This window comes from Oncorhynchus masou, chromosome 30 (genome assembly GCF_036934945.1).
Source record: "Oncorhynchus masou masou isolate Uvic2021 chromosome 30, UVic_Omas_1.1, whole genome shotgun sequence".
NCBI lineage: Eukaryota > Metazoa > Chordata > Actinopteri > Salmoniformes > Salmonidae > Oncorhynchus > Oncorhynchus masou.
The window spans coordinates 13,102,595-13,128,097 of NC_088241.1; the positions used below are offsets into that span (position 1 = coordinate 13,102,595).

Genomic DNA, 25,503 nt, shown 5'->3' on the forward strand with positions numbered 1-25,503 from the left:
CCAAAGAGTTCAATCTTGGTTTCATCTGACCAGATAATCTTGTTTCTCATGGTCAGAGTTATTTAGGCGCCTTTTGGCAAACTCTCGCCTTTTACTGAGGAGTGGCTTCCGTCTGGCCACTCTACCATAAATACCTGATTGGTGGAGTGCTGCAGAGACGGTTGTTCTTCTGGAGGGTCCTCCCATCACCACAGAGGAACTCTAGAGCTCTGTCAGAGTGACCAGAGGGTTCTTGGTCACCTCCCTGACCAAGGCCCTTCTCCCCTGATTGCTCAGTTTGGCCGGGTGGCCAGCTCTAGGAATAGTCTTGGTGATTCCAAACTTCTTCTATTTAAGAATGATGAGGCGACTGTGGTCTTGGGGACTTTTTGGTACCCTTTCCCAGATCTGTGCCTCGACACAATCCTGTCTCGGAGGTCTACAGACAATTCCTTGAACCTCATGGCTTGGTTTTTGCTCTGACATGCACTGTCAACAGTGGGACCTTATATGAACAGGTGTGTGTACCTTTCCAAATCATGTCGAATCAATAGAATCTACCACAGGCGGACTTCAATCAAGTTATAGAAACATCAAGGATGATCAATGGAAACAGGATGCATCTGAGCTCAATTTCGAGTCTCATAGTGAAGGGTCTGAATACATACGTAAATAAGATTCCTGTTTTTTTATTTCTAATACATTTGCTAACATCTTTAAAAAACTGTTTTCAGTTTGTCATTATGTGGTATTGTGTGTAGATTGCTGAGGATTTTAATTTATTTAATCAATTTTAGAATAAGATCTGAATACTTTCCGACGGCACTGTATCTCCTTATTTTAGGAACGAAACCATCTCCATATACTGTACTTCCATAAATGTTTTAAACTGGTACACAAGTCTGTCTCAGCTTTCCACAGAGGCGTTAGCTTTCCACACACACACACACACACACACACACACACACACACACACACACACACACACACACACACACACACACACACACACACAGTGTGTAGCCCAAACCGTTTGGACGCTACAGACAGAACTACAAGACTTCAGATGAGTCTTGTGAGGCTTGTGGTCGTCCTAGAGCAAAACGGAGAACACCACTGTGTTCGTGAGAGTCTCATCGTAGAATGGTCATAATAGTTTGTAGGCTAAACTGTTTGGACGCTACAGATGTTTTTGTGAGAAGATGTCTCATGGTCTGACAAACACTGCGGGAGCTCAACCACTTTTCACCACAGATGCAGAAGGGCGATATCTCTTGCTTAAACAGAAATATTTTCATGGGTATTTTTTTATTATGTTAATTTGATTTCCGCGGGGACGCAGAAATTGTAGGCTCAGGGTTAAGATGGTGCTCCTCCATTCCTTCTTCTAGGACCTGACCAGGAAAAACCTCGGAGCAACCTCAGGAATCCATCTGTGAGGGATGTCTACTAACTCTAACCTGTGAATGCAGACGTGTAAAGTCCCCACCCTGCTGTGCCCACCTGTGAAGTCGATATCGTCTCTCTTCAGGTACTGTCCGCTGTCTGCAGCTCTAAACGTCTGGCCCTTGATGAGGCCCTGCACCAGCAGCTTCTTGAAAGGCTCCCTGGAGTGGACATTCAAAGAGCTTACATTTGTTTTACATATTATTTCTGCAGGGGACAATTATACAAACGTTACAAAGACATTTTGGCAATGGTGCCTTCTTCAGTTCGCTTCCACTTATTTTCAAGTGGACATTTTCACTTGATGTCAATGGGAGACTAAGTGAAAATTCAGTTTCATTGGAAGTTAGGATTCACCCCTAAGTGGGTTCAACCTTTTGGCATAATGGTTCTATTGATATCGACTAGTGAACAATAGTTGCTGTACCTGTGTCCCACTAGGCCCTGATCCCTACAGAAGTGACTGAGGAAGCGTGCATAGTACAGGTGCATAACAGCATGCTCCTTCCCCCCAATGTACACGTCCACAGGAAGCCAGTGGTCTGCCAGGGAGCGCTCAAAAGGCCTGGGGTGGAGAAAGGGGGGCACAAGTTAGTTTGAGTGAAATAAACTGTTATCACTCCATTTTATATTTGGGGTTTTCTGTCTGTTATTTTTTAAACTTTTTTTTAACAGTATAGTGAGAGAATAATAATCATGGGAAGGGATTCACCAATACAGCAAGTAGCTCAACTATAGAAGCTGTTATAGTAAATACAACTACATCATGTGTAAGGTCTTTGATATTATGTTTAGATATATCCTCTAGGGGGCAGACTGGGCTTTATGCAGGCTAGCACAGGTAGCTACTATAATAACATCTATCCCACAAGTCAGACGAGGGGCATCCTCCTGAAGGCACACACACACACAGACGCAAACATAAATGTATATCCTGATGATGAGTAATCAGAGCTCAGAGAGGAGAGGTGAGGTAACCCTCCCTCTCAGATAGATCCTTCAGATAGGAATTGTCTGGTTGTAGATCTGACAAAGTCACCAGACAACAATGAGGAAGAGGATGGAAGATTGGCCGGATAGGAAAACACTGTACCTCGGCTCAAAACTCCTAATGCTACTTAGGTAATGCTATATCACTCTGTGTGTGGGTGTGTGTGTGTGTCACCTTACACAGTACACACAGTCCTCTCTGCCAGTGGATGATGTCCCAGGATAATTGAACTGGCTAAGTGAATTAGACTCACTGGGCAGAAAATAACCTACCCTCCCTGTATCCTGGTGTCAGGCCAAAAACATGTGCACACGCACACCCGCGCACACACACACAAACACACTAACCTCTTGGAGGCCCCACCCTACCAAAACCTCAGCCCAGGCCACAGCAAGCCAACAGGATGTGCAAACAGTTTAATTGCTTTTTCAGTTCTGGCATAATCTGTCCAGCTAAGAAATAAAAGAGGGAGAGGCCAGCACTCTCTTAAAGCAGCTTTACAGCAGGGGAAATCCATTTGAATTCAATCCATTTTTGACAGCATCCATTTTGATTTGTTTCAAGCAGACCACCATAGTCCCTGTGCCCATGAAAGTGAAGGTAACCTGCCTAAATTATTACCGCCCCGTAGCTCTCACGTCAGTAGCCATGAAGTGCTTTGAAAGGCTGGTCATGGCGCACATCAACACCATCATCCTGGAAACCAAAGACCCACTCCACTTCGCATACCACCAACTACAGAACCACAGATGACGCAAATCTCAATCTCAACCTCAATCGCACTCCACACTACCCTTTCCATTCAGGCCAAAGAGTTCAATCTTAGTTTCATCAGAGCAGAGAATATTGTTTTTCATGGTCTAAGAGTCATGTGCTTTCATGTACCTTTTACTGAGGACTGGCTTCTGTCTGGCCACTCTACCATAAAAGCCTGATTGGTGGTGCTGCAGAAATGGTTGTCCTTCTGGAAGGCCAGTCTCCCCTGATTGCTCAGTTTGGCCGGGCGACCAGCTCTTGGATGAGTCTTGGTGGTTCCAAACTTCTTCCATTTAAGAATGATGGAGGCCACTGTGTTCTTGCGGACCTTCAATGCTGCAAAAATCTTTTGGTACCCTTCCCAGATCTGTGCCTCCACAAAATCCTGTCTCGGAGCTCTACGGACAATTCCTTCGACCTCATGGCTTGGTTTTTGCTCTGACATTCACTGTCAACGGGGCGGCAGTGTAGCCTAGTGGTTAGAGCGTTGGACTAGTAACCGGGAAGTTGAGAGTTCAAACCCCCGAGCTGACAAGGTACAAATCTGTCGTTCTGCCCCTGAACAGGCAGTTCACCCACTGTTCCCAGGCCGTCATTGAAAATAAGGATTTGTTCTTAACTGACTTGCCTGGTTAAATAAAGGTAAAATAAAAATAATAAAAAACTGTGGGATCTTACATAGACAGGTGTGTGCCTTTCCAAATCATGTCCAATCAATTGAATTTACGACAGGTGGATTCCAATCAAGATGCAGAAACATCTCAAGGATGATCAATGGAAGCAGGATGCACCTGAGCTCAATTTCAAATCTCATAGCGAAGGGCCTGAATTCTTATGTAAATAAGGCATCTGTTTTGGATTTTCTTATACATTTGCAAACATTTCTAAACACCTGTTTTTGCTTTGTCATTATGTGGTATTGTTCGTAGATTGAGGATTTTTTATTTATTTCATACATTTTAGAATAAGGCTGTAACGTAACAAAATGTGGAAAAAGTCAAAAGGGTCTGTATACTTTCCGAATGCACTGTACATTGTAGCTCAGAGCATATTTCACATCATCTGAGGTTTTTGTGCTGTGTCAGCCATCGGTTGACCACAAAATACTCTTGAATAGTACTATAATAATATTAATAAATGGTGGATTTTATTTCAATCATAGAAATAGAATTCATAGAATAGACCAATTTCTTCAGACCACTGCAATTTAGCTGGTACACCATTGAAATTGAATTGAATTGACATTTTAAACATGACTTACTACCAAAAGAAGACCGCCCATTTTAGTACATTTATCAGCCAAAACATGACACCATTCCTGTATTCAAGAGCATGTTGTGTCTCAACCGATGGCGGGCACAACACAAACACTTCAGATGATGTCAAACAGGGTCTAAGATACAAAATATGTGAATATCAAAAAAATTATAATAATACAAAATAAAAAAAGAATTCCATAAATTATAAAATAGTTTGACAACCCTGTTTGTAAGCTTTAAAATGATATCAATCTCAACTGTTTATCTTTCCAGTGATGAGTACTTGGATGTCTCCTGGTATTGTGCCGTATACAACAATGAGTCAACTTTGAGCACCTTTATCTCAACTGTTTGGGAATTCAGGTCCAAAGTGTCACTTTCTAATCACTTCTACAAATGGGCAAACATGTCTGTAAGGTTTTGTTCGAATCAAAAGGGGTGCTGTCAAAATGTGATTGAATTGAAATGGATTTACCCAGCAAGGTCAGTGAAGGAAAGACAAGTCCGGCCTTTGGGAAATGAATCTCTTTTGTTAAAGCGCTGGGTATCGCCACCGCCCCAGCAGCTAACGGCCAGGAGTTGATCATCTCCATCAGCAGGGAATACAAGTTAACGGAATGAGTGCGTGTTTACGTGTGTATGAAATTGACTGTTTGAGAGGAAGTGTAAAATGGTGTGCTGATGTGTGGGTGGAAAAAACATTGGTCAGTGATTAAATGGACAATGCATATTACATTTGTAATATTTGTATAGATTCTCGTTGTCTACAAAACAGTTGTAACATTCACTTGTGGAGAGTAGATTACCTTAAGGTGACTTTTGTCTCTACTGCGGTTTCATTATGGAACAGTCCCAAAAAATATCATCTCTAATCTTCCCTTTTAAATCAGCCACTACCAGGTCCTACAACACTCCCTCTCCCGCTCTCTATCCCTCTTTCATGTTGTAGGAACTGGTACTGACTGATTTAAAAGTAGAGATTATATTTGGGGGGGGGGGGTTGGATAGGAAGTATCTCACCTGTCTTGGTTGTGGGGGGGGGGTGTATCTCACCTGTCTTGGTTGTGGGGGGCCAGTGTATCTCACCTGTCTTGGTTGTGGGGGGTCAATGTATCTCACCTGTCTTGGTTGTGGGGGGTCAGTGTATCTCACCTGTCTTGGTTGTGGGGGGTCAGTGTATCTCACCTGTCTTGGTTGTGGGGGGCCAGTGTATCTCACCTGTCTTGGTTGTGGGGGGTCAGTGTATCTCACCTGTCTTGGTTGTGGGGGGTCAGTGTATCTCACCTGTCTTGGTTGTGAGGGTCAGTGTATCTCACCTGTCTTGGTTGTGGGGGGCCAGTGTATCTCACCTGTCTTGGTTGTGGGGGGCCAGTGTATCTCACCTGTCTTGGTTGTGGGGGGTCAGTGTATCTCACCTGTCTTGGTTGTGGGGGTCAGTGTATCTCACCTGTCTTGGTTGTGGGGGGCCAGTGTATCTCACCTGTCTTGGTTGTGGGGGGTCAGTGTATCTCACCTGTCTTGGTTGTGGGGGTCAGTGTATCTCACCTGTCTTGGTTGTGAGGGTCAGTGTATCTCACCTGTCTTGGTTGTGGGGGTCAGTGTATCTCACCTGTCTTGGTTGTGGGGGGTCAGTGTATCTCACCTGTCTTGGTTGTGGGGAGTCAGTGTATCTCACCTGTCTTGGTTGTGGGGGTCAGTGTATCTCACCTGTCTTGGTTGTGGGGGTCAGTGTATCTCACCTGTCTTGGTTGTGGGGGTCAGTGTATCTGAAATAGTACCAGGATGAGTCCACAAACGTGTCCATGGTGTCGGTCTCCCTTCTGGCCGGCCCTTTACACCTGATAAGACACAACAGGAGAAAGAGGTCAAATAGAATCAGAACAAACTTTATTTAAAGTGCATTTAAACACTGCATCAAATGTAACAGTTAGCGCTTCAACCTCATTTCTGCAGGAAGGAGATACAACTCCAAATGTCAAACACAGTATAATGATTGAATATGACACAGCTCTTTAGTGGATATTTTGCCATGTAGCTACAGTAGCTAGCTGGTTTGAATCACCGTTTCTTATTCGTAGTGACACATGAAAGAGGTAAGAGTGCAGTCATTTTAGAAATTATAAATGTCTACCCCATTGTCCTATTGTGAAATTACTTCTGTTAGTTTTGTTTTGTTAGTTTAGTTTGTAGGCATAAAGTGTCCAGAGGACTGGCCTGTGTAGTATGTATCTAATGTGAGCTGGAACTATCTGTCTGTGGAGGTCATGTCCCGTAGGAGATGCCACAGTGAGGCTGGAACCACTATACGACACAGCCATCAGATCCCTGCTCCTGTGCCCTGACTAAATAGCACTGCCAGAGGGACACAGAACCGGCCAGCACAATGCCAGCTTGGTGTGTGTGTGTGTGTGTGTGTGTGTGTGTGTGTGTGTGTGTGTGTGTGTGTGTGTGTGTGTGTGTGTGTGGTGTGTGGTGTGTGGTGTGTGTGTGTGTGTGTGTGTGTGTGTGTGTGTGTGTGTGTGTGTGTGTGTGTGTGTGTGTGTGTGTGTCGGCTTGGTGTGTATGTGTCTGTTGGAAGTGCCATCCCAGGCCCTTTTCATCCAATCCAAACAGAACTCTCTGTACACACTGCTCATCTGTCGGCCTCACAGAGAGCAAAACAGGACACTCGCAATGGCGAGTGACAAAATAATAAACTATTTTTTGTTTCCACTTTCAACAAGCACACTGGAACTGAGAATGTGTCTCACTGTTTAATGAGTCTCCATAGAATAGAACCACCCAGTCAGAATCACCATGCCAGGAAGACCATCAGCAACACTAGAGAAGAACAGTACAGCACCCAGTCAGAATCACCATGCCAGGAAGACCATCAGCAACACTAGAGAAGAACAGTACAGCACCCAGTCAGAATCACCATGCCAGGAAGACCATCAGCAACACTAGAGAAGAACACTACAGCACTCAGTCAGAATCACCATGCCAGGAAGACCATCTGCAACACTAGAGAAGAACAGTACAGCACCCAGTCAGAATCACCATGCCAGGAAGACCATCAGCAAAACTAGAGAAGAACACTACAGCACCCAGTCAAAATCACCATGCCAGGAAGACCATCTGCAACACTAGAGAAGAACAGTACAGCACCCAGTCAGAATCACCATGCCAGGAAGACCATCAGCAACACTAGAGAAGAACAGTACAGCACCATACCTGGTCCCCTGTTGTACATTTTTTTAATGGCACAAACAGGCACAAGTTGTCACACACAAGCATATCAACACACCCTCACACTTTTACTCTGAAGGTGAGATTACCCCTCTTCACAACCAACCAAACACACACACACACACACACACACACACACACACACACACACACACACACACACACACACACACACACACACACACACACACACACACACACACACACACACACTAATAAGGCAGAGGGGTTGCTTAGCAACAAGGCCAAGGTGTAGCAGGTTAATACCCAGGTGCCATTTCATGAGATCAAAATGCACCATCATACCAAAGAGCCTTTCATGACAAAATAGCTAAATACATTTAAAAAACAGAAGAGGCATTATAGTATTCCAAGAATTCCATGTGGCTGCACATTGCTCTCCTGTGGTTTCCCCTCTCTTTTCCAGATCAACCATTCAGGGTAAAAATGATTGTCATTTGACAGACAGACAGTTTCAGACTCCTGGGGGGGCTGTGATTGCCTGGACACGTGCGATCTATGACTATGGTTCTGTCCAGTCCCGCTGTATATAGGGCGATTTCAGGAATGACAGAGTAGCAGAGCTACAATTCCAATTACAATTAAACTGAAATTGCATTGCGGGTGTGTGTGTGCCAGATTGGGGAAGTATCCCCTCAAACAGATGTGGCATCAGAAGCAAGAACAATTTAGTTCCTTACTGTAATAGTTTTGCATTAATAAGCTTTTTTCTCAAGGAAGAATTTATCTACGCCTCCCGGGTGGCGCAGTGGTTAAGGGCGCTGTACTGCAGCGCCAGCTGTGCCACCAGAGACTCTGGGTTCTCGCCCAGGCTCTGTCGTAACCGGCCACGACCGGGAGGTCCGTGGGGCGACGCACAATTGGCCTAGCGTCGTCCGGGTTAGGGAGGGCTTGGTCGGTAGGGATGTCCTTGTCTCATCGCGCACCAGCGACTCCTGTGGCGGGACGGGTGCAGTGTGCGCTAACCAAGGTTGCCAGGTACACGGTGTTTCCTCCGGCACATTGGTCCGGGTTGGATCTGCGCTGTGTTAAGAAGCAATGCGGCTTGGTTGGGTATCGGAGGACGCAAGACTTTCAACCTTCGTCTCTCCCGAGCCCATACGGGAGTTGTAGTGATGAGACAAGATAGTAGCTACTACAACAATTGGACACCACGAAATTGGGGAGAAAAAGGGGTTAAAAAAAAAGACAAAAAAAAAAAAAAGAATTTATTTACGACATATGGGAGTGAGGGACCTAATTGGAGGGATATGTAAAATGATAACTAGCTGCTATTGACAGTGAGGTTTGGAACTCTCTTTGTTATTGGTCTATTAACTTATACCGGTGACATCACCAGGCAAGCCAAAACGGGAATCAGAAACACTATCCTGGTGTAGCAAGCTAGCTGGACTAATTACACACAGAGTTCAACTGATGGGCCAATTCACAGCAGACAGGGAGCAGAGACAATATCAGTGGTGAAGGAAATGACTTCTCAAGGACGAGACAGACAGATAAAGCTCCATCTCCCCCACCATCTCTCATCAAACACCTTCTGTACACTCCACCCGGCGGTTAATTGGACATGATCGTTGAGTTAAGAGAGTGAATTTCCTCTGACGCTGTCAACAAGAGATGGAGAGACAAGGAGGAGGAGGAAGAGGAGGAGGACGTCTCTGGATATAGCCGTCAGACCAGACGACCCCATCTCTCTCTCTCTGTATGACTGTCTGGCTGAGCTGTTGAAACAGCATTTCCTAGTTTCTGTACCACAATTCCACGTCCAATCATGGAACTATAATGTTTTTCAAGGAGCAATCTCACCTGAAGACATCCTATGTTGGTGAGGGTCTTGGTCATGAGAAGCTGGGTTTGCACAGTGGGCCTTGGCCAATAGTAGTGCACTATATAGGAAATAGGGTGCCATCGGGGATGCAACCGCCGTTTAACGAGCAGCAGGGAGCATTTTCACACATTTCATTGACAGTCACCGTCTGCCTGTCTCTGTGTCTGGTGGGGGCATAGACATGCCTGGCATGTAGGCCTCAGCTGGTTTATATAACCACGGTGACATCTGTCACTCATTACATAACCCTGGTGCCATGTGTGTGTGTGTGTGTGTGTGTGGTGGGGGCATAGACATGCCTGGCATGTAGGCCTCAGCTGGTTTATATAACCACGGTGACATCTGTCACTCATTATATAACCCTGGTACCATGTGTGTGTGTGTGTGTGTGTGTGTGTGTGTGTGTGTGTGTGTGTGTGGTGGGGGTGACATCTGTCACTCATTACATGCCCCTGGCATGTAGGCCACAGCTGGTTTATATAACCACGGTGACATCTGTCACTCATTATATAACCCTGGTACCATGTGTGTGTGTGTGTGTGTGTGTGTGTGTGTGTGTGTGTGTGTGTGTGTGTGTGTGTGTGTGTGTGTGTGTGTGTGTGTGGTGGGGGCATAGACATGCCCGGCATGTAGGCCACAGCTGGTTTATATAACCACGGTGACATCTGTCACTCATCACATAACCCTGGTCCCTGTGTGTTCATATCCTCAACACACAGTGGTTGAATCACTTAATCCTGACTCTTAGCACAGGTAGAAAAGGGGAACTGATTGAGTAGAAAACTGAAAGCATCGGAATAATTGCCTGAACCTAAGAGCAAGAGAGAGAGAGAGAGAGTCGCTGACTAACCATTGAGAAAGATATACGACCTTGAAAGAAATATGTGATTTTAATATAAGTGGAATAAAGTGAACTCCATCACTAATGTTTGTGAACGAGCTATGAACTTCCAATCCAACTGACAGTACCAGCATTCATTTTCAAACTGAACATTTGACCGGATGGCATAAGATTCTGACCCAGGCTGATGGGTCCTGGTCAAGTGCAGTGTGCTACGTAGGGAATAGAGTGCCATTTGGTATGCAACTGAAGTGTTCTCACACCTCACTCCGTGTCAGTGTGTTCTCACCTGGGACAGGTACAGCTGATCCAGTCATCAGCGTGCTCCAGAGGGGATGCCCCCTTCCCTGTGAGCGACGGTAGTTTGGGGAGGGTGACTGGAAGTTGCTCCTCAGGGACTGCCACAGGACCACAAAACCCACAATGCACCATGGGGATGGGCGTGCCCCAGTACCGCTGCCGGGAAATCAGCCAATCCCTGAGCTTGGTGCTGGTCAGGTGGCCACCCACTTTTCTCTCTCTGGCCTTTTGGGTGATGGAGTCAAAAGCGTCCTCCCTGCTGAGGCCTGTGAACTACACAGAAGAGGGGGATGGGCGGAGAGAGGACAGGATGACAGTTTAGAAGCTCAAACACACGTGAATTCAACAAAACTCAACTATTTGCCGATACTTCATTCAACCATAAATAAGGTTCTTCCATTAATAGCCATAAAACAATGAGAAATGCTGGTTTACTGGTAATGTTGTGTAGAGTAACAGTGTGTGTTGCTGTGTGTCCAGACAGACCTCAGCAGAGTTGAGCAGTGTGTGTCCTCCATCCTCCTGGCTCTTCAGGACTGGGCTCCAGCTCAGACCCAGAGCCCTGGCCACAGAAGCATCCTCCACACAGCTGTCAGGGATACCTGCCAGGGACAAACACATGATACATTTGTCACACACACTTGCACACCACCATGTCATTTTATAACACTAATTTCCTGCAATTCTACACATTTTGCAATAGAGTGGAGGCAAATGTTTGCAGTTTTTAATATGATAACTGGTAAACAATGAGCCCCACCGCAGTCGTTAATTCAACCTTGCTTACTATAACTTTAGATAGCTGGGCGCAAGACTAACTTACCAACCTACATTTTTTTTGCCGACATGGGCTAATTGAGTGACTGCTGATGTACAACCACATTTCAAAATTGCACCTTGTGTATTCTATTATTCTAACGCTCAACAGTAATGTGAGACTGAGTTGAAATTGCTCCAAGGGCCTACAAAAAAAGAGGGGGCCGTGTGTTGCTGGATTATGGCTAGTTCCTCATGGGTATTGCCTCCTTGTGGACTCGTGGAGTCAGACAAACACCCAAAGCACCAAGCAGGGAACTCCTTCTAGAGAGTTAAAGGTGACATCATTCCAACAGCAGCCAAACACCCAGTGCATGACAGAGACACACTGCAGGCTCAAGGACACACTGGCACAGTGGCATCTACAAACATGTACAGGTCACAGGGAAAAGGCTAAATGTGATTCATTAAATTTTCCAAGCCACCGTGCTTCTACATTGCTTGCTGTTTGGGGTTTTAGGCTGGGTTTCTGTATAGCACTTTGTGACATCGGCTGATGTAAAAAGGGATTTATAAATACAATTGATTGATTGCAATTAGATTCAAATAGAGAGACGAATAAAAGCACAAGAACAAAAGCTCAGAGGCCAATAATTTACAGTGAGTACATGAGTGTATGTGCAAGCCATGTGGATGTTCAAACCCACACACACATCCACATACCGATGACAGTGTCTAGATGACCTTCAAACTCCTGCTTGCTGGAGATCACCAGGGGAAGTTCCTGACCGGTAAATAGGTTGTGGGCGGTGACCTCTGTCAGGCAGTCTGGGGGTCAAAGGTCAGGAGTCAGCAAGGGAGAGCTTCTCCCCTGGTGCCTCATTATCAACAATCAGAGAGACAATAGATAAAGAGAGAGAGAGAGAGAGAGACGGCATGACAGAGGGAGAGAGAGCGAGAGAGAGAGAGAGAGAGGGGCCAATAGATAGTGAAAGAGATTGAGAGAGGTGGGGGAGTGAGAGAAAGAGAGAAAGTGAGACTGATGGATAAAGAGAGTGATTCAGGGGAATCCCAATTAAAACACACAGAGGCAACAGGAGAAGAGCAGGAAGGCAACACATACAGTTGAAGTCGGAAGTTAACATACACCTTAGCCAAATACATTAAACTCAGTTTTCACAATTCCTGACACTTAATCCAAGTAAAAATTCCCTGTCTTTGGATCACCACTTTATTTTAAGAATGTGAAATGTCAGAATAATAGCAGAGAGAATGATTTATTTCAGCTTTTATTTCTTTCATCACATTCTCAGTGGGTCAGAAGTTTACATACACTCAATTAGTATTTGGTAGCGTTGCTTTTAAATTGTTTAAATTGGGTCAAACGTTTTGGGCAGCCTTCCACAAGCTTCCCACAATAAGTTGGGTGAATTTTGGCCCGTTCCTCCTGACAGAGCTGGTGTAACTGAGTCAGGTTTGTAGGCCTCCTTGCTCGAACACGATTTTTCAGCTCAGCCCACAGATCTTCTATAGGATTGAGGTCAGAGCTTTGTGATGGTCACTCCAATACCTTGACTTTGTTGTCCTTAAGCCATTTTGTCACAACTTTGGAAGTATGCTTGGGGTCATTGTCCATTTGGAAGACCCATTTGCGACCAAGCTATAACTTCCTGACTGATGTCTTGAGATGTTGCTTCAATACGTCCACATAATTTTCCTGCCTCATGATGCCGACTATATTGTGAAGTGCACCAGTCCCTCCTGCAGCAAAGCACCCACACAACATAATGCTGCCACCACCGTGCTTCACGGTTGGGATGGTGTTCTTCAGCTTGCAAGCCTCCCACTTTTTCCTCCAAACATAACGATGGTCATTATGGCCAAACAGTTCCATTTTTGCTTCATCAGACCAGAGGACATTTCTCCAAAAAGTACAATCTTTATCCCCATGTGTAGTTGCAAACCGCAGTCTGGCTATTTTATGGAGGTTTTGGAGCAGTGGCTTCTTCCTTGTTGAGCGGCCTTTCAGGTTATGTCGATATAGGACTTGCTTTATTGTGGATATAGATACTTTTGTACCTGTTTCCTCCAGCATCTTCAAATCAAATAAAATTTATTTGTCACATACACATGGTTAGCAGATGTTAATGCGAGTGTAGCGAAATGCTTGTGCTTCTAGTTCCGACAATGCAGTAATAACCAACAAGTAATCTAACTAACAATTCCAAAACTAATTTCTTATACACAGTGTAAATGGATAAAGAATATGTACATAAAGATATATGAATGAGTGATGGTACAGAGCAGCATAGGCAAGATACAGTAGATGGTATCGAGTACAGTATATACATATGAGATGAGTATGTAAACAAAGTGGCATAGTTAAAGTGGCTAGTGATACATGTATTACATAAGGATGCAGTAGATGATATAGAGTACAGTATATACGTATACATATGAGATGAATAATGTAGGGTATGTAAACATTATATTAGGTAGCATTGTTTAAAGTGGCTAGTGATATATTTTACATCATTTCCCATCAATTCCCATTATTAAAGTGGCTGGAGTTGAGTCAGTGTGTTGGCAGCAGCCACTCAATGTTAGTGGTTGCTGTTTAACAGTCTGATGGCCTTGAGATAGAAGCTGTTTTTCAGTCTCTCGGTCCCAGCTTTGATGCACCTGTACTGACCTCACCTTCTGGATGATAACGGGGTGAACAGGCAGTGGCTCGGGTGGTTGTTGTCCTTGATGATCTTTATGGCCTTCCTGTAACATCGGGTGGTGTAGGTGTCCTGGAGGGCAGGTAGTTTGCCCCCGGTGATGCGTTGTGCAGACCTCACTACCCTCTGGAGAGCCTTACGGTTGTGGGCGGAGCAGTTGCCGTACCAGGCGGTGTTACAGCCCGCCAGGATGCTCTCGATTGTGCAAGTTTGTGAGTGCTTTTGGTGACAAGCCGAATTTCTTCAGCCTCCTGAGGTTGAAGAGGCGCTGCTGCGCCTTCTTCACGATGCTGTCTGTGTGAGTGGACCAATTCAGTTTGTCTGTGATGTGTATGCCGAGGAACTTCAAACTTACTAACCTCTCCACTACTGTTCCATCGATGTGGATAGGGGGGTGTTCCCTCTGCTGTTTCCTGAAGTCCACAATCATCTCCTTAGTTTTGTTGACGTTAAGTGTGAGGTTATTTTCCTGACACCACACTCTGAGGGCCCTCACCTCCTGCCTGTAGGCCGTCTCGTCGTTGTTGGTAATCAAGCCTACCACTGTTGTGCCTTCCGCAAACTTGATGATTGAGTTGGAGGCGTGCGTGGCCACGCAGTCGTGGGTGAACAGGGAGTACAGGAGAGGGCTCAGAACGCACCCTTGTGGGGCCCCAGTGTTGAGGATCAGCGGGGTGGAGATGTTGTTACCTACCCTCACCACCTGGGGGCGGCCCATCAGGAAGTCCAGTACCCAGTTGCACAGGGCGGGGTCGAGACCCAGGGACTCAAGCTTGATGACGAGCTTGGAGGGTACTATGGTGTTAAATGCCGAGCTGTAGTCGATGAACAGCATTCTCACATAGGTATTCCTCTTGTCCAGATGGGTTAGGGCAGTGTGCAGAGTGGTTGAGATTGCATCGTCTGTGGACTTGTTTGGGCGGTAAGCAAATTGGAGTGGGTCTAGGGTGTCAGGTAGGGTGGAGGTGATATGGTCCTTGGCTAGTCTCTCAAAGCACTTCATGATGACGGAAGTGAGTGCTACGGAGCGGTAGTCGTTTAGCTCAGTTACTTTAGCTTTCTTGGGAACAGGAACAATGGTGGCCCTCTTGAAGCATGTGGGAACAGCAGACTGGTATAGGGATTGATTGAATATGTCCGTAAACACACCTGCCAGCTGGTCTGCGCATGCTCTGAGGGCGCGGCTGGGGATGCCGTCTGGGCCTGCAGCCTTGCGAGGGTTAACACGTTTAAATGTTTTACTCACCTCGGCTGCAGTGAAGGAGAGTCCGCATGTTTTCGTTGCAGGCCGTGTCAGTTTAGTCTGCCTGGGAGCAAGACATCCTAGTCCGTGACTGGGCTGGTTTTCTTTTTGTAGTCCGTGATTGACTGTAGACCCTGCCACATACCTCGTGTCTGAGCCGTTGAATTGAGATTCTACTTTGTCTCTATACTGACGCTTAGCTTGTTTGATAGCCTTGCGGAGGGAATAGCTGCACTGTTTATATTCGGTCATGTTACCAGTCACCTTGCCCTGATTAAAAGCAGTGGTTCGCGCTTTCAGTTTCACGCGAATGCTGCCATCAATCCACGGTTTCTGGTTAGGGAATGTTTTAATCGTTGCTATGGGAACAACATCTTCAACGCACGTTCTAATGAACTCGCACACCGAATCAGCGTATTCGTCAATGTTGTTGTCTGACGCAATACGAAACATATCCCAGTCCACGTGATGGAAGCAGTCTTGGAGTGTGGAATCAGCTTGGTCGGACCAGCGTTGGACAGACCTCAGCGTGGGAGCTTCTTGTTTTAGTTTCTGTCTGTAGGCAGGGATCAGCAAAATGGAGTCGTGGTCAGCTTTTCCGAAAGGAGGGCGGGGCAGGGCCTTATATGCGTCGCGGAAGTTAGAATAACAATGATCCAAGGTTTTGCCAGCCCTGGTTGCGCAATCGATATGCTGATACAATTTAGGGAGTCTTGTTTTCAGATTAGCCTTGTTAAAATCCCCAGCTACAATGAATGCAGCCTCAGGATATATGGATTCCAGTTTGCAAAGAGTCAAATAAAGTTCGTTCAGAGCCATCGATGTGTCTGCTTGGGGGGGAATATATACGGCTGTGATTATAATCGAAGATAATTCTCTTGGTAGATAATGCGGTCGACATTTGATTGTGAGGAATTCTAAATCAGGTGAACAGAAAGATTTGAGTTTCTGTATGTTTCTGTGGTCACACCACAACTCGTTAGCCATAAGGCATACGCCCCCGCCCCTCTTCTTACCAGAAAGATGTTTGTTTCTGTCGGCGTGATGCGTGGAGAAACCCGCTGGCTGCACCGCCTCCGATAGCGTCTCTCCAGTGAGCCATGTTTCCGTGAAGCAAAGAATGTTACAGTCTCTGATGTCCCTCTGGAATGCTACCCTTGCTCGGATTTCATCAACCTTGTTATCAAGAGACTGGACATTGGCGAGAAGAATGCTAGGGAGTGGTGCACGATGTGCCCGTCTCCAGAGTCTGACCAGAAGACCGCCTCGTTTCCCTCTTTTACGGAGTCGTTTTTTTGGGTCGCCGGCTGGGATCCATTCCGTTGTCCTGGTTGAAAGGCAGAACACAGGATCCGCTTCGCGAAAGTCATATTCTTGGTCGTACTGATGGTGAGTTGACGCTGATCTTATATTCAGGAGTTCTTTTGAGGGGTCGTGGAATTGGCCTGCTGACTGCAGGGATGTCCACCAGAGCTGTTGCCAGAGAACTTATTGTTAATTTTTCTACCATAAGCCACCTCAAATGTTTTAGAGAACCGGCCTTAGGCCATGTGTATGGCGTCCTGTGGGGGAGCGGTTTGCTGAATGTCAACATTGTGAACAGAGTGCCCCATGGTGACGGTGGGGTTATGTTATGGCCAGGAATAAGCTAACATAAGTGCATTTCATCGATGGCAATTTGAATGCACAGAAATACCATGAAGTGATCCTGAGGCCCATTGTGAGGCCCATTTCTTTAAAGGTATCTGTGACCAAGAGATGCATATCTGTATTCCCAGTCATGTGAAATCCATAAATTAGGCCTAATAAATGTATTTCAATTGACTGATTTCCTTACATGAACTGTAACTTAGTAAAATCTTTGAAATTGTTGCATGTTACATTTCTATTTTTGTTCAGTAAAATGTGCCACATACATTAAATACACTAAATATTTACTGTAAGCCACTATGGATAAAAGTGGCACTTAAAAAATGACCTCAGACTACCAGGTCTGGACAGTGGTTCCTTCCTACCTCTGCCTGTCTGCAGGACTCTCTCCAGAGCTGAGCGGACTGGGCTGGTACCATGCAGCAGTCTGTGGGAGGGGACAATGGACAGGTAGGCAGCCCCAAACACTGCCTCTGGGCTGGAGGTGTAGCCTGCTAGAGTCTCCCCCGTCTCCTCCCCATTCACCTTCATGTAGGGAAGGATAGAGAGACACACACAGTTTATGGATAAATACATGACAGGATAGTAACTTGGTTACATTTAGTTGTTGAGCAGGGAAAAGGAGGATAGTTTAAAAAAAAAACACACAACACTAGTTGGTAAGAAAAAAAGAAAAACACTGTAGTATGCAATATTTAGCAATGGATATGTTTTAACCTTAATCAGTTAACATGCCTGACAGAAACTAAATTGGCACCAAAAATACAGAATCAGTCATTTAGTACAGAACACCCTTGACAATGTTAAAGATGTAACGGGACTGGTTTCTGCTTCCCATCTAAAAAAACACCGCAGGCACTACTTTTAATTACCCCACTCTGCCCTGGTTCTGACTGATTTATGAGAACCTCTCACACACACACACACACACACACACACACACACACACACACACACACACACACACACACACACACACACACACACACACACACACACACACAGAGAGAGAGAGAGAGTCACAACCCCCCCTTTACCAGAAATTTGATTACAATTTTAATAAGGAAGGAAGGCATCAACCTAATACATTTCCTCCGTCTGCTGCAAGGAGTTCTATGACTGGGGTGACTGGAGATCACAATAGGCTTTTAGTAAAACCATTTTAGAATGTCAATACTCTATTCAACATTCTAAAAGTGCATTTGGATAGTTCAATGGAAATAAACACACAGCCCCACAGTCACTATGTTTGATTAAATTGCTGCTTGCAGAGAGACGACTGGTGCTGCTCGCTGAATGAGAATGATGTAGCAGGGGAGAATCTCAGAGATAATCCTAGTGACAATCCTAGAATACCTTCAAATGTTTATACCTGGAAGACTAAGTAGTCTAAACTAAACCAGGATGGACTGACAAGAAGGAACAGATGAAAGATGTGAGTCTAACCTTGAGGTGGAAGTCAAAGTAGCAGCCGGTGCAGTCTCCAATCCAGTTGGCCTGCATGGCCTTGACCCCGTACCACTCTGGCAGCTCCGCCAGGGCGTCCAGGAGGGGCTGGGAGAGAGAAATACATCATAAAAAATGTTAAATCATATTGATGCTAAATAAATCATAAAGATGTTGTATCATATTGTAATGTCAGATGTTTAAGTTTAAGTCCCAGATCAGCACATCATTTACTTCTCCTCTTTCCCCCGAGAGGCTCTTCCAAAGCTCAGCCAATCTCCTGGCACAATACCACAGTCTACCTCGTCTCACATCATGTAGTCAAAGAGGGATTTTAGAAATCATGACCTCCACATGCCCTACTTTTGCGTTTATCGCAAAGCAAATCGCTCATGACTCGACAACAGTTTCATAACGAGAGAGAGAGAGAGAGAGAGAGAGAGAGAGAGAGAGAGAGAGAGAGAGAGAGAAGAGAAAAGAAAGAGAGAGAGAGAGAGAGACAGAGAGAGAGACAAACAGAGAGAGAGACACACACACACAGATATTTAAAAGGAAGCTATGCATAACAACAAGGAGCAGGCCAGAATGTCCCAGCTGGGTTCCGCTTCTATCTGAATGGAGAATATAAAAAGGCAACAGCACCAATTTGATATACCTCTCCCCCACTATCACAACCCATTACCAAGCCACCCTCTGAGATCTCTACCCAACACACTGTAATAACACCAATAACAGCAATACAACCAATACTAACAATGGCGATAAGGATGATTGTAATTGCAGTGTGTATCAATGTTATTTCACTGCTTCTCAAGCATGGATGAATGGAGAGAGAGAGAGAGAATGAAAGACAGAATCTGAGAGAGTGAGAAAGAGATTGGTGTCCTGCCATAAATGCTGGTGTCTTTGTGTCAGTCATGCAGCCTAGCAACAACGCCAGTGTGAGCGTACAGCCTGCCCACCTCGAGGTGTCACAGCGATGTCACCAAGAACAGACACCCGCTGAGGGGAACGGAGGTGAGGTGGTACTCTGCTCAAACCATGAGAGGAGAAAAAAACTCAACTAAACTGTGTTTTTGTCTCCAGAAAAGAAGCGACATCAATGTAGCCACATAAAGCCGAGGGTTTAACCAGAGACGTAGGCCTATGGCTGGGCCAATTCCACAGGTTTCCATGGCAACCGAGCAAAGCTATCAAAGTCTATATCAATAAAATGAGGATGGCTAAGGTTTTATGTGTGTTCGTGTCAATGTCCGGGAGTGTGTTTCCCTGCATCTTTTGGATACATGAAAGATTTGATGACACATGCACGTGAATATATCTGAAGCTGCCTATGTAGCAATCTAGCAAAGCTTACTAGAGTGTGTATGTTTGTATGCCTGTGTAAAATGATGAATGTATGGGTAAAGTCTGCCATTGTGTTGATTGTGTGTGATTATGCATGAAAAAGAAAACATCTATTGTCAATGTAACTATTAACTGTGTTCATCATGTGTGTGTGTGTGTGTGTGTGTGTGTGTGTGTGTGTGTGTGTGTGTGTGTGTGTGTGTGTGTGTGTGTGTGTGTGTGTGTGTGTGTGTGTGTGTGTGTGTGTGTGTGTGTGTGTGACTCTCAGAGATAAAGTGGAGTGACAGGGTCATACTGCTGAAGCCTACTGGTTAATGTGTGAGTGACTGTGTATGTCTTAACCAGGGGAAACTGGAAATGTTAGCAGCACACACACAATCAATCAACCCTTACCAATCAAGGCTCTAGCAGCACAGGGAACCTGACCTTCTGGTCCACCAATCAGACCGGTTTGGAAGGCTTCCACTCAGAGCCTCTCAGTACCAACCATTCCTCATCTGGAGAGGTTTGAATCAGCACACCTTCAGTTACTCTCACTCCATGTGCCCAGGTTCAAGCTGCGCGTGCGCATGCATGTGTGTGTATGTGTGTGTGTGTGTGTGTGTGTGTGTGTGTGTTTTTGTGTGTGTGTGTGTGCGCGCACGTGTGTCCATCCCATAGGTGGAATAAATCTCCAGAGAGGGTCATTTCAACCCAGAGCGTAGCTGGTAGTGGCTGGTAGTGATTATGAGACCCTGCTGCTGGAGACGTGGGGGTTTCTCATCAGTCAGACTGGCCAGGAACGGCGAGGCCAGCCTGGGAATGACACTCTCAGCAGGCTGCTGATTACACAGCCAGGGCTGGGTTCAAGTAGTATTTATTTTCTTTAAAATACTCTGAGCATTTGATTGACCCAGTCTGAAGTGCCAAATGGGTGGGCTTTGCAGTTTGCACTTTTGGAACTATTCCATTGGTTCCATTGTGCCAGGTAAGATGACTCAATCACAGCTAAAGTATTTGAAAGAAAACAGATCCAACTTGAGCCCAGGTTTGTTCCAGAGCCAGGGCTGAAGCTGCTGCCATGGTTTCTGCAGTGATTGACATCAGAGGGGTCTCCCCCCCTTCCATTCTCCCACAGCCTCTAATGTAGCCAGCCAATCAGATTATGCCAAAAGGCGCAGGTGGCGAGATTGATGTGATAGGAAGCCCTTTGACCCTTATTGCTGCTGACAGGCTTATCACCAACACACCCGCCATGCGCACGAGACACACACACCTACCTTGGCGTAGTTGGTGGTCTTAATGAACCACTGCCTGAGTAATTTCTGCTCCACCAGAGCTCCAGACCTCCAGGAGCATCCACTGTCATCCACCTGCTCATCAGCCAACACCGTCTGGTCCACAGGGTCCCAGTTCACCACCGCCTGGAACACACACACACACAGATTACAATTACTACAACTACACACAGACACAAAGACAGACATAAGCCAACATCACAGGAGCTGATCGAATCAGAGAAAGAGACAGATGTCTACTGATACGAGTGCCAAAATACCTTGCATCTGATTAAACTACATGACCTCTCCACTACAGCACAGATTTTCCGATTGTCTGTAATCTACTACACAAAATGTGTTTTCCTCGCAAAGCCACAGGAGGCTCCATAGTTACTGAAGACTGTTCCCCAGGCCACTGAACCTCTGTGGCCTGCCTGAGAGTCATCCTCCTGGGGTGTGTCTCCCTCATCCTGCCTCCCTGGAGCTCTACACACAGCCCATGACAATACCAGGGGCATGACTGCATCACATTAGTTCAAAGTGTCGTCATCTCCCCGTCAGCAGAGATGGAAAGGAGATGAAGAGAGGAAACCACTTTGGACTATTGAGACACAGTCTATGACAAGGATTGGACAAACTCAAGGCCCCTGAATCTACCTCTTTCTGATAGGCCAGTCCTGCCTTGAAGAGCTTGACAAACAGCCACTGGGTCCACCTGTAGTAGTCTGGTAGGCAGGTGGTCACCTCCTGGTCAGAGGAGAGGGAAGCAGAGTGATCCACAAGATGATTGATACACACACGCACAAGAGAAAAGAGAGTCATCCACCCACACAGAGCCTACCACTGGAAGGTTGGAGGTGGTGCTCAGCTCCTCCCATTACTCACCTTGTCCCAATTAAAGCAGAGCCCTAGGCTGTCGAGCTGCTCCCGCATGGACTGGATATTACTGGGGATGGGGACAGACAGGGGAGAGGAGGATGTTAGGGGGAGTGTGTGTGTGTGTGTGTGTGTGTGTGTGTGTGTGTGTGTGTGTGTGTGTGTGTGTGTGTGTGTGTGTGTGTGTGTGTGTGTGTGTGTGTGTGTGTGTGTGTGTGTGTGTGTGTGTGTGTGTGTGTGTGTGTGTGTGTGTGTGAGTGAGTGAGTGAGTGAGTGAGTGAGTGAGTGAGTGAGTGAGTGAGTGAGTGAGTGAGTGAGAGAAAGGTGTTTGCGTCATATCTTGTATTGTACCTCTTAGTCCATTCCTCCGGGTCAAGGCCTCTCTCGATGGCAGCGTTCTCTGCTGGGAGTCCAAAAGCATCCCAGCCCATTGGGTTTAGCACCTAATAACAGTTACACAGAAATCAGTTACATATCACACCTGGCTGTTCTTCCCAGCCCATTGGGTTTTACACGTTACACAAGATAACAGTTCAATTCAATTTAAAATACTTGATTTGTCCCCTTAGGCCGGGCAATTACTAATACAGCTATAGCTGTGCTTCAGACAGCAAACCGGCACAGATACCATATGTGAACATATCATACCTGACTTTTCAGTATATCCCTTTAACACAGGCCGGTTTGAGAGTGCTCACATCCCTAGTAAAGAACATCAACAACAAGGCCCGAAGGCTGTACAAGAGCATTTGACCGTAATACTGCCGTGCATGCGTCTTTAAACATGCACAACAGTGTCAACCTTTTCCGTCTCATTATCCATAATCTCTGTTCTATGCCAGAAGACATGTAATATATGTAGAAGCTGTTCAACCCAACCAGAGTGTAAGGCAGAGAGGTGAGGGAACATAACATCTAATGCATGTAGAGTGGCTGTGAACAGGCCCATAAAGGCCTAATGTTGTAATGTGAGTTATACAGGGAACATACCGGCGCTGGTCTGATTGGATGTGTTAAATGGAGGATGGTAATAGGAACCAAGGCCTCTCTGTTTGCATCATCATCATCTATATTTCATTCACACTAGTATGGGGATGTTGTGTTGAAAGGTACTTTGCAGCACTAACAGATGTGATCAGAGGTTTATACAGGCTTCCAGCTTGTGCTTGCAATCAGTCAGTCAGTCAGTCAGTCAGTCAGTCAGTCAGTCCCACCCTTCTCACCCCTCTCCTCATAATGTGTTTTCTCACTTATTTCCACTTCTTCACACCAGTGTCTCCCTCCTTCCCTCCGCTTCTCACAACACTATTAAGAATTGATAAGCTCTTTTCACCCTTCACTATTTCTTCTTGATCCTTCACTTTTCTTCCACCCAAACCCTTACTGAAGAGAAAGAAGGAGAGGCAGGAGTGAAGACGAGAAGAGAATGGAAGAGGAGTGGAGAAGTGGAGAAGTGGAGAGAGTGAGAGAGAGAGAGAGAGAGAGAGAGAGAGAGAGAGGAGAGAGAGAGAGAAGGGAGAAGAGAGAGAGAGAGAAGGGAGAAGAGAGAGATAAGAGAGAAAGAGAGAGAGAGAGAGGGAGAAGAGAGAGATAAGAGAGAAAGAGAGAGAGAGAGAGAGAGAGAGAGAGAGAGAGGTGAGGGGGACTGGAGAGTGGAGAGGGAGAGAGAGAGAGAGAGAGAGAGAGAGAGAGATGAGAGAGAGAGATATAAGAGAGAAGAGAGAGAGAAGAGAGAGGTGAGGGGGACTGGAGAGTGGAGAGGGAGAGAGAGAGAGAAGAGAGAGGTGAGGGGGACTGGAGAGTGGAGAGGGAGTGTGTATCAACTAACGAGTCTGACGCTTCAGACAAATCGGTATCCTTGGTAACTGCCTGGGCCTAATTTGTAAAGCAGAGTGCTGGATGTTATCAGTCTAAGTGAGCTCCTTCATGCCGAGGTAAAACATACAGACATTGACTAGAGAAATGAGTACCTGTAGATGTAGAAATATAAAGAAGTCCCTACAGTCATTAAAATAGATGTCCTTGCCGTGTTAATGCGCTGTTTTATCAGTTTAAATGTGCCCATTATCTAATGTAATGAGGAGGACCTTTAGCTGATCTGTTGTCGAGAAGAGATGAACTCCTGACGGACAGGGACAGGCTGTCTGCCTCGGTTCATTTCTCAAAGTTACATCAGCCCAAAGAGACTGTCAGAGGCAAACCATCAACCCTTTTAAACAGTCGATGCTCCACAACAACCCCAGGGCCAAAGTCAAGGCTCTAACTCCCCCACTACAACTGTACTGCCTACATTTAACTTATGGATAACATATGGATAGAGGAGGAGCTAAGAGACAAACCTGCCCACAGAGTGGACATAGATTTATATTAGGGAGTGACTTGTCAATCCAGGACAGCCTGACAGACAGGAGTCCCAGGGGAGGGGGCTGATTTTGGGCATGCAACACATTGGCATGGCTATGCTAAAGTGTATGTGTGTCCACCCACACACAAATCCCAAAAGCTCTGGTTCCATCTGTGAAGAGATGAGCTGCAAGCTGAAAGCAGAGCAGAGCCACAGGCAGTATAACCACTAAACATCACACCACAACTAGGCTACAGGGAAGGGATTTTACTAAACATCACACCACAACTAGGCTACAGGGAAGGGATTTTACTAAACATCACACCACAACTAGGCTACAGGGAAGGGATTTTACTAAACATCACATCACAACTAGGCTACAGGGAAGGGGTTTTACTAAACATCACACCACAACTAGGCTACAGGGAAGGGATTTTACTAAACATCACACCACAACTAGGCTACAGGGAAGGGATTTTACTAAACATCACACCACAACTAGGCTACAGGGAAGGTATTTTACTAAACATCACAACTAGGCTACAGGGAAGGTATTTACTAAACATCACAACTAGGCTACAGGGAAAGGATTTTACTAAACATCACACCACAACTAGGCTACAGGGAAGGGATTTTACTAAACATCACACCACAACTAGGCTACAGGGAAAGGATTTTACTAAACATCACAACTAGGCTACAGGGAAGGTATTTTACTAAACATCACAACTAGGCTACAGGGAAGGTATTTACTAAACATCACAACTAGGCTACAGGGAAAAGATTTTACTAAACATCACAACTAGGCTACAGGGAAGGGACTTTACTAAACATCACACCACAACTAGGCTACAGGGAAGGGGTTTTACTAAACATCACACCACAACTAGGCTACAGGGAAGGGATTTTACTAAACATCACACCACAACTAGGCTACAGGGAAGGTATTTACTAAACATCACAACTAGGCTACAGGGAAAGCTAAACATCACAACTAGGGAAGGGAGGATTTTACTAAACATCACACCACAACTAGGCTACAGGGAAAGGATTTTACTAAACATCACAACTAGGCTACAGGGAAAGGATTTTACTAAACATCACATCACAACTAGGCTACAGGGAAGGGATTTTACTAAACATCACAACTAGGCTACAGGAAAGGATTTTACTAAACATCACACCACAACTAGGCTACAGGGAAGGTATT

At 45.7% G+C, this 25,503-nt stretch overlaps 1 protein-coding gene across 1 annotated transcript in view; it reads right to left on the minus strand.

Annotated features, from left to right (window-relative positions):
- lars2 (leucyl-tRNA synthetase 2, mitochondrial) overlaps positions 1-25,503 on the minus strand; it is a 47,426-nt gene that overhangs the window by 12,951 nt on the left and 8,972 nt on the right. Inside the window, exons 4-15 of the mRNA XM_064947997.1 lie at positions 22,301-22,392; positions 21,959-22,019; positions 21,731-21,820; positions 21,074-21,217; positions 18,468-18,575; positions 17,387-17,546; positions 12,129-12,233; positions 11,136-11,251; positions 10,639-10,922; positions 6,171-6,269; positions 1,853-1,990; positions 1,483-1,586 (exon numbers count right to left, since the gene is read on the minus strand). Of these exons, the coding sequence (XP_064804069.1) occupies positions 1,483-1,586; positions 1,853-1,990; positions 6,171-6,269; positions 10,639-10,922; positions 11,136-11,251; positions 12,129-12,233; positions 17,387-17,546; positions 18,468-18,575; positions 21,074-21,217; positions 21,731-21,820; positions 21,959-22,019; positions 22,301-22,392 (1,501 nt within the window). The remainder of the gene's footprint in view (positions 1-1,482; positions 1,587-1,852; positions 1,991-6,170; positions 6,270-10,638; positions 10,923-11,135; positions 11,252-12,128; positions 12,234-17,386; positions 17,547-18,467; positions 18,576-21,073; positions 21,218-21,730; positions 21,821-21,958; positions 22,020-22,300; positions 22,393-25,503) is intronic.